The sequence below is a fragment of the Ruditapes philippinarum genome, unplaced genomic scaffold (assembly GCF_026571515.1).
Source record: "Ruditapes philippinarum isolate M1 unplaced genomic scaffold, ASM2657151v2 ctg376_1_1_1_1, whole genome shotgun sequence".
Lineage (NCBI taxonomy): Eukaryota > Metazoa > Mollusca > Bivalvia > Venerida > Veneridae > Ruditapes > Ruditapes philippinarum.
In genome coordinates, this window is record NW_026858214.1 from 126,496 (window position 1) to 136,935 (window position 10,440).

Below are 10,440 nucleotides of genomic sequence, written 5' to 3' on the forward strand. Positions count from 1 at the left end.
TATACTATTCATTTTTCATAACATTTCATTCATCATTTTTGTTCATAATTCATCATTTATTCATCATCTTTTATTGAATTTTATTCATCTTTTTTATTAAATTTAATTCAAGAGAGCTCATTTGATGTCACATTAAGAAAGGAAACCAAAGTATACATCAAATGTTTGTAATACGTTTTAAAAAAGGAATAAAAAGCAAACAGCTTCCAAAGATACTAATTTTAATGAATGATATATTTGTAAGCACTATATATCTCTTTTGCATTTACACCATACAGTTTCTATAACGAAATCAAACAACAAGTTTCAGTCACTAATTTTAGAAATGAGTTTTCCACTAGTATGCTCTAATGTCTATCCTCGTTTGTTTCACAAACTTGTCCGGGTTTTCAGCAAAAAAGATCATAAAGTTGTAGAATGATTATTATTAAATCAATGCAATTATTAAACAAGCGAAGGCCCATAAACATATAAAGATAACTTTATGCATTGTTTTGATTTATTTACAATCAAATAAATTACAATCTTAAACTTTTCCATTATTTCCAACGATAAATCGCCTGTCATTTTCGATGACAACGGACCTTGGGCTTGAAAATGAGTTCAGCCTAGACAGTCGGTAGCTTGTTGTTGGACTACCCCCTCCACCTCTTCTGCGCTCACGCTTCAAATATTGCATGAGTTTGCCCGAACAACAAAGGCATGCCATTATTTTAACTTGACGTCGGAACTTCCGACCTGTTGCACAATACAGGAAAAAATTGATACTGTGATTTACGTACATCAGCAGTTCAACAATTGTCCGTCCGAGTGTCATTTGTGCAAATCTTTTAGCATCATCTGCAACAGATCCAAAGAACGCGGACACGATTTGCAGCAGATTCATTGGTAATGTTGTTAGCAAGAACGTAAAAGATACTGCTAGCAACATAATAGTTAGCTTCTTACTGCTTTCGTTTGACTTCTTAAGCTGTGACTTATTCACAAAACTGCTATATTTTGACGTAAGCTCTACGTGCTGCATTTGTGAACGTCGCTTTCTCGCAAAAAGTACTTGTCTAACTATGAGCGAATTGAGAATAGAGATAACATAAAACGGCACAAATGAGTATATTGCCGCATCCACCCAAGGCCACACGTCTTTAACAAGAACTAGATGTATTAAACTTGCATCACATTTTGTACCATTGTTTGATATATATTGAAGCTCAACAGTCCAGATAATGTGGGCGTTAATGCAACATATTATTGTTACTATTAACAAAATGACAAATCTAGCACGATGGACATTGCACATGCGCGGAGCTCTGAGCGGAAACTTCACAGCAATAAATCGTTCAATTGTCACGGCTACAATTAGCCAAACAGATGTGTCACTGCTCACATATCCGAGAAAATTCACTAATTTACACATAGCGTTTGATGTATGCTGAACATCCATTGAAAACTGGCCAACCCACATCCTCAGTAGCCCGACATAAAGCACTAAAATATCCATGATTGCTAGGACAGCAAGATAACTGTATGTACTCACTTTAAGCATACTTTTGGCCATTATTATGAAAGAGAGGAGGTTACCAAATGTTCCAAGGGCCAACAATACAGGAGGAACATACAAAGATAAAAAACGATTTGGAACCATATATTCTGGGAAGTCTTTATACAAGTCGCTTTTCCACTGATTGTGGTTTTCAGGATTACAAGCTTGTTTCACCTGAAATGTAACAAAACAATACATAATTAAGAGTATTGATTTTGTGTCATATTAGTGAATTTATTGTCCTGTTCTTACAATGTTCTTGCACTTTACTTTTACATTTTTACTTTGATTGCAACACAAACGTTATTGTGTAATTGATATAAAGTTCTACAATCTCAAAACTTGTTCAAAATTCAGTTCTTAGAATGAACTCATACGTAAACAAATAAAAAAGTTCACGAAAGGTTGGCTTTTGCAGCCAGCGGTATTATTTCGAGATTCAAGATATAATTATTATAGTGCATCGAATAAAGATCCTTCACAATTTTATGTTTATTCATAATGAGCTCAAATAAGATTGTCATTTGATCAATAGTTTTAAAATTACCCAATAATTCAGTATAAGGAGGTAAGAAATTTTCCATAAATCTAGTCAAATTCCAATAAGCATGAGCATGTATTGATGATTAATAAATGTGAAATATTGTAACATTACTATCCTTTGATTTTGAATGTTATTGCATAATTATTTCATATAATTTTGCAAGTGGTATTCACACATTATTCATCACAAAGCATCGGATCTTAATGTTACATTTATGCAAACTTTTCAAATAATGTTTTCAACTTCACCTATGCCGACTGTTACATTCTATCCATAAAAAACCAGATAGAATCGAACAAATTTTGTTTAGTATATTATCAAAATACCTGTGAAAACAGTTCTGTTTGTTGCGATTCGGCAAGAGCACTAATATTGCCGAGTTGGAGCATCAAGGACGTTACATTAATAGTACAATCTCCCCCTGAGGGTAAATCGAATTTGTGTAACGACATGATGGTCAACAGCTTGTACGATCTGTAAATAAATAGACAATTACATCAATACGTAATGTATATAAAGTAATATTATTCATTGAACTATGTTATGTATTAAGAAAATGGGATGCACATTATCACTATTTATTTTTAATAACATTACAATGCTTATAATATTGACAGTTGAATACCACTATTACACAACGCAATGTTACATTGAAACAATAAAAAAGACATCATTAATAATAATAAAGTCCTATTATTCGACAGAATACTTTTTTTTAAAGTAGAGCACTGTCAGAAGAGGACGATTGAGACAAATTGAAATTATATAGCATTTTCACGAGATTAATTAATGAAAAAGAAAGAAACATTTATAATAAATCGTAATTTAATAAATTATAAAACATCACGGTACCAACAATTATAAGCTTCATGTGAAGTTATTGATAATGTTAAAATACACATGATTTTTTTACCGGCTAGATAGTTTTGAATATAAATGAAAATTCGATATGTTACTTTCATCATCAATAATTAACACTTTTGCATAATACATGGAACATGTGTCTCCACTTAGACAATGACTAGTATCAGCATTTTAGTCATATCAATGTTTTTTATTTAATTCAAACATTTCTGATTACAGAAAAAAAACAAATAGCAGAATTTGTTATTAGAATTTCAACTCATGTGACACACATATTTTCAAACATGCATGTGTTTAACTACAGCCTGTAGATAATAAATAACAAAGTACAGCACCTAAGACACAATGCGTTAAAAGATAAAAATTCAATCAATTTCTTTTTGTACGAAAAAAAAAGAAAAACAAATAAACAACACATCAGTTAAGACAAAGATAATTATGAAATTTATAAAAGTTCAAGTTACTATATATACGATAATAAGTAAGATATATTTTGCTTTGTTCCATTTGCTTTATCACGTTCTCTTTTGAAACCTATACTTGCTGTATCATTTAATTCTGACTTTAAGCACATCCAATTTAATTCGAATATTATTTAACCTTGACTTTATTGTTTTTATTTTATATAAAACAAGATAAATGCTCAATCGCAATTATAATATCAGATGTGTGTTTTAATGTTTTAGTTTTGTCAGTGGAGCAGATTATTGCGTTTTTAATAATTACAGCGGTACATGAATTGTTTTCACTCAAACTCTATCACAATAATTTGTGTTGCGAGACATATTAACGTCAATGTATATTATTAGATATCTTATTAACATACCATCCCTAACTGATAAATGTTAAGCCAGACAGATTGGACATAATGATCGCTAAAATAGTTTACTATGATACAGTTCATCATTTTTGTAAAGAAACAGTTCATTAATGTCAAAACTTCATATTGATCTATACTGATAATTTTGTACAGCGTTACAAAATATATAATTGAAATAAATGGCTTGGAGTATGATAAAATTATTTAAGGTGACCTTATTTTGTTAACTTATTTGCATTTCGTCAAGGTGACATTGCAGGTCTTTAAAAAAAATTAAGCGTTGTTCAATTTTTTCTTGTATTTTTATTAATATTAACCCATTACCATCAATCTGAAAAAGTAATTTCATATTAGTTCCTACTGATATAATGAAGATTGTGTGTTTTCTTTTAAAGTAAATGAATGACTTATAGAAAACAGCTTAAGTCTTTTATTTAATCACGCACATGATTTCCACAGCAATGACTTTCATTTATCATTTAATTTTACTTAAAAGGGTCTCAAAGTGATTTTTGACATGACTGAGTAGGAAGTATTGTTTAAAAATTTGTATGCAATTAAGTTAAGTCTGTACCAAAGTTCTGAGCAAAGTTTCAGATCATTCACTCACTTTCTTTTTCATTTCAAAAAGGATTATTATGAATGTGAAATAGGATCAAGAAATAAAATGCGCTTAAATTCACGCTAAGAATGGCACATAAATGCAATTATCAATTTAACTTTAGATATATTTCTTTATCATCTTACGGAAAACTTTCCGTTTGACGTACTTAACGTGTGTATTTATGTAAGACATTTCAAGATTACGGTTTAAAGCCTTTGGACCTCAGTGGATTCCCTTGGAGATTGTAAATGAAAATGACGCGTGTGAATCAGCTCATCATCTTTATTCCAAATGTCCACATATGCAGCATTCTTGTCTCTTGCTTTAAATATTGTATGTGAAATTAAGGCTTTAAATAACACTGTCATTTTGAATAAGTTTGTAACAAAACAAGCAGTTCAATACTTTTGCGTATTTAAAACCCAAGTTTTAGTTAAAAGCACACACACACGTGCATAATGTAATTATCAAGTGCAACAAATTAATTTATTTCGAAACTCTTTAACGGGCTTAAAACACGAAAAATGTTGTTTCTGTTTTGAGACTTGCATGTATGGCATGAAAACACTGCATGCTCATAAAAGTTATTGTAGCAATATTTTTCTTTGTGGAAATATCTCGTCGTAAAAATGGTATTAAAGTTGCTGCTTTAAAAAAAAATAAAAGCGGTTGTTATTTGCATTTCAATTTATGTATGGAATGCTTGTGTTTACTAAGGAACTCAGCTTAGCCGCTAGATAATTGTATATTAATAAAATACGTGTATCGATATCAGTCGTTTAACCAAACAAACAAATGAAATTGACGTTTAAAAAGGTGGAATGAAACAAAAATAGTTTCACATCAGTGACATAAAGCTTCGCAAAAAAATAAAGGTTTTTGTGTCATTAGGTTTGTTATTAAAGTACTGTAAGTTCTAAATGGGAACGACTTCGTTCATTTAATATTCATATTTCGCTGTCTGCACTTGTTCTTTATTTAGAAACATTTCTGATGTATTGTGTCGCAAATAATATATTGTTCTATTATCAAAACATTTCTCTGCCATATAGTTTTGACATAAGATATAAAAGTTGAAATATAAGCTTAATAAGGCCATAACCATAAAACAAATTTTATATTTACATGTTAATTTTACATTTCCAGTAATTTGAAAACATCGTAGTGTACATTCGAGTAATTCCGTGATTTGTATCCAGTGTAACGCCTCTAATCATAATTTGAAATCCTTTGTTTTAACGCAATAAATTTGACGCTCAGTTCGAAGAAAAACATCAACACATTCCATGTCAATTTGTTACACTTTATTGCATATAATTATTTAGTTTTGAAGAGCATGCTTTGCTAGTGTTTACCTTCGATTTGACATTGATATATCAATTTTATTACATTTACACATCAGGGTTTTATTTTGACTTTTTTATTATTCCACAAAAATAAAACAGTGATAATTCATAAACATATTTGAACGAAAGTTTCGAACCAAAAATGATTTTTGACAAATAATAATAATAATAATAAATTATTGTCTAGAATTTAAATATTGTATATTGGATAGAAATACTCCGAAACATTTAAACATCTTACAAATTTTCGTATGTTCTTATATACTTTCATTTGCATCCTCATAACCCTGGTAGAGTCCCAAATTCAACTAAATAACAACGTGTTAATTATTCATTAAATATTTACGTTTTATTGTCTAAGCTAAGTAACGATAACTTATCTTAAGCAACCTAAATGCTTCGTAATGTCTATAGTATCATGAAGCTGATTCATCAAAAAACCTTTCTATTTTTATTATTCATTTGGATGAAACAAGATCTTAAGCAGACGCATAATGTACTTTTGGTTTCTGATGAGAACCAATGCAGAAATTTTTACCATGCCCATTATGATTAGCTATTTCATTTCACAATTTAAACAAAGTGAAAAAAATAGATAAAACATGCTTTTAAACTGTTATTAAAACATTATAAAACATGTGTTTGACATGTCTAAAGAACTAAATAGATATGGATTTCTGAGGCATAAAATGCCGTTAAGAACAAGCTTAGAGAGGAAAAAAAGGAATTTTCTAACTTTATTAGAACATTTTACCATTGGTTTTCTAAAACAGAAAGGGGAAGCTTTGTTTTAATTATATCGGTTGAGAATAAGGAAAGGTCAATTACATATTTGACTTACCGACTGCTTTCAAGAGCTCGAACGTTGCCAAATTCAAACTTTATTCAGCTATGTTATATTCTTGTTTGAAAGTGTGTAATATATTTTCTTTGATAAAGAATTACAATTGGCCTTTAATTTACATTTTGAAAAAACGATAACAGCTGAAATCAAATATTTGTAATAAATTCGTTTTTAGTTTTTGACGATATTTCATCTGCAACGCTGAATGTAAATTTTCATCTACTGACCGTGAATATTTTGTACTCATTCGGGTTAAAAAGGTTTGCCCTTAAACATATTTTAGGTTAAAGCCTAAGTCATGTTTTTTGTTCAGTACTTTATTCTAGTAAGAAACAAAGTCGTTTTATATTTTATATTTTTATTTGTGAATTTGAATAATTTATTTTTAGATTGTAATACATACATTTACTTGACAGGAAAATCACTTGGTATTGGTAGTTGTGATAAAATGATATTTTATTTAGAAGCAATAACCGTACTGACAGTTTATGAAGTTAGTTGTAAATTTCTAGGTCAAAACTTGAAGAGGTATTTTGATAATTGACATGTTTATTATTGAAATTAAAGAGCAGTTCCACCATTAATATTGCAGATGTATTTAAGTGCGCAAAACTTGCCTGCCGTCTATAGATCGGCAAATTTTTTCAAACAATGAAGGATTAATAAATGTAAATAACATGCAGCGTTTACGAATATATTGACGTGTGTACACATGACAAAATATACTATTTCACCACATAATTTATTACTTTGTACTTAAATACAAGTTGTTATTTATGCAACTTATGACGTATTATATGTAATTTCCGCTGACGTTTTAGGTAATGGTTAAATTATTTTACACCTACTCCGATTGCATTGTTTGTTTTTTTGTTGTTGTTGTTTTGATTTGTATTGTTTTTCTTAAAGGAATAACACCTCAGAAATTATTTATTCTCATGATACTCTACAGCAGTATAGCGAATGCCCACTAAATAAATACAAACTAGCTGGCTGTTTGCAAGTATTTGATCAAGTCATACATTCTTGGAAGATTAGGGTATTAAACAGTAAATTCATATTGGGAGACATGAAAAAAGTACCTGATAGAAATAAAGCTATAACAGGATGGTTAATGTCTTGCTCTATATACCTATGGACACGCATCTTTTTTTAATATTTGAATTAATATGGCCACTTTTATGAAATTGTCGCTTTCATTACAGTAACGTTTCTGTGACTTAAAGCTTGTACGAACATTTGGTAAAAATTTCGCTATGTTATGTGTACAGATAATATATGACCTAAACAAAACAAAATTTTACACAGAACATTTGATGTACTCGAATTAAATCATTTCGTTCCTGAATTCAAATATCTAATTGTTTTATTTTTACATTATTGTATTCGCCAGTTTCACTTCCTATGCAGGCGTTACGACAATGATTGATTGTAATAAAATAACGACTTTTAATACAATATTAATGTATTTTAACAAATAATGCATTCAATATTGTTTTTGTTTACTTCCATATTATTTGTACTAATGAAAACTTTATTAATAAATTATTTGTTACGATGATTTCAGAGTGTGCGAATTTATCTAACCATCCTTTATCGAGATAACATCAATTTTTATGAGGATCATTTAAAATGTAAATTGATATAATTACCAACCTTTTAGGAAAAATCGCTCATGCAAAGTGATGTATAAGTCCTTGGTCTGTAAGATATATTCGACCGTAGTTTCAATGAATGTTTAACCATTTGAAATATTGTTGATTATTTCTAAATATTGTCCATAAGTAAACAATTAATTACAGCGCGATATATATAACCTTGTCATTTCAATAGACAATATAAACCCTTTTTATTCATGTCTGTTCATTTTGTTCTATTATCACATTTATGCATAATTGTTTTTAAGTAGTTTTTTTTAAATAAGCTCCTTAAACTTAAATTGAATTTTTAACACAGCTTTAATCTATCAATTCAGCAATGTTTTAAGAAACTTTTACATTCTTAAATATAAATTCGTATGTTCAGACGTAAAGCTATTCCAATTATGAAAATATGAATGCGCGCGAACAAAGCGATATCGCTTCTCTGTTATCAATGGTAGTAGCGCCAATAACATCTCTGGAGCTTACAGAAATGTGGTTACAAATATCTGGTGTTACTCCTTACAATCTATTGGATTTTTCCGTTTGCTTTGCGGTACGCTCTGACAATAGTTTTCTCAAATAAATAAGAAAATCAGCTAAAAACAATCTCAGTCCAACGTCTATGGCACAACTGCGCCTCTGATAAATTTATATTGCATAACTGAACAACTGTTTTTAAGACATTAACCTGGAAGTTTTCTTTGATATAATATTTTATGCATTCAAGTAAATAATTTTCTTTTGTGTTTTGTTTATCAAATATAAGTTAATATGTAACAAGGTTTTTAAAAATACACGTGTATGTTTACCCAAACATTTGAATAAAAGATATAAAAAAATACAACTTAAAGCGTATGTTTGAAAAGGGCGTTTAGACAAGAATAAGATTTATGAATCATAAGTATTTTACACATTTTCAATATATCAGTAACTGGTGTTTTAATCGACTAACTGTGGTAAAAATTTTACTGTGTTAAATTTATGTTGTATACTTGTTTCGAAATATCTAAATTTGCTTTTTTTTATTTCGATGTTTTAGATAAAACAGTAAAACTGTTATAAAAACCTTAAGGTACTCCAAAATAATGATTGAATCATATATCAGAGATTATTTTTCTTGCTAGCAAGCATTCTATTGACCGGATATATTGTTTAAACATATAGTATCTTACCTTTGAAATAACATCGAAAAATTAACATGTTCTTTGTAAAATGTCTAAACGTACAATTTGTAAGACTGAAGAAAAATGGCCTCTGGCAAACTGCATAATTAAATATGTAAACTGGACTTGTAAAATAAAAGGAATAATTAAAAAAAAAGAATTTTAAAATTATTTCACCTTTTTTGTTGCTCTAATTTTTATACGCTTAAAGTTTTTTTTGTTTTAATTTCCTAAATGATCTACAAAGAAACGTTAGCAAAAATAGTCCATACTGCTTTTGATAAAAAAAGCAAAAAAATAGCTTGTCAGATTTATATCCGCGTTTCATGCATAAAATCACAAATGTTTCTGATTAGTTCGTTAATTGACGTTGTACAAGCACCAAAATCGTCTGTTCTCTGTAATCTGATAGGTCAGTCTACAAGTGATTCAAATATCAAGGATGGAATTATTATGACACGTTAAATTGAATGACGTCATCTGTAGACACAAGTGTTAGTTCTAATGCCGATGCAATTGCCAAATATGGCACAAGAGTTAAGTGTCATGTACAACTATTATTTTCAGCTTGACTGTAATAACTTGTAATAGGAACAATGTGTCGTTTATGCTTGTATTACAAGATTTTTTCTAGTCTATGTGCTATTTTTCATTTAATAAGAAATTTTAGATAGTATTGGTATGATAGTTTTGTTTCACAAATTTTAACGTTTCCATTTTAGTCCGTAGCTTTGTGTTAAATTATTCTCTATAATAAAAAAATATAATTACACCTAAACTGAAAGTGTCAAATTATGACTTGAAAGCTGAGCTGGGAAAATGCCCATTGGTTGGCTTTTTGTTCCAGCAAACAGTTGTCTAAAATAAACAAAGAAAAGAATAAAAATGAAAGCTCTTTTAAACTAATAAAAACTGAAAAGAAACTCGAATGGGGTCATTTTAAATTTTCAACCATTGAAATCAAAAGGGGTACAGGAAACGGATACATTAAAGGGTTGTAATGAAATGCGAATAAGTAAAAAAATAGTCTTTTGTAGCGGTTCATTGCTCGATTTGAGTAAAATGCGCCCAA

At 29.3% G+C, this 10,440-nt stretch overlaps 1 protein-coding gene across 1 annotated transcript; it reads right to left on the bottom strand.

Annotated features, from left to right (window-relative positions):
• Positions 1-208: 208 nt before the first annotated feature.
• On the bottom strand, positions 209-8,751 carry LOC132752500 (growth hormone secretagogue receptor type 1-like). The gene is made up of 3 exons (XM_060742832.1): positions 8,219-8,751; positions 2,411-2,558; positions 209-1,714 (listed from the first exon to the last, which is right to left on the bottom strand). Exons 2-3 carry the CDS (start codon positions 2,534-2,536, stop codon positions 527-529), a joined length of 1,314 nt encoding a protein of 437 aa, XP_060598815.1. The 5' UTR covers positions 2,537-2,558; positions 8,219-8,751; the 3' UTR covers positions 209-526.
• Between the last annotated feature and the right edge of the window lie 1,689 nt (positions 8,752-10,440).

Bases quoted from the DNA above. Each gene is read 5' to 3' on its own strand.
- LOC132752500 (XM_060742832.1), bottom strand. From the start codon at position 2,536: ATGTCGTTACACAAATTCGATTTACCCTCAGGGGGAGATTGTACTATT. The intron at 1,715-2,410 runs GTATTTTGATAA...GTTACATTTCAG, and splicing joins AAACAGAACTGTTTTCACAG to GTGAAACAAGCTTGTAATCC.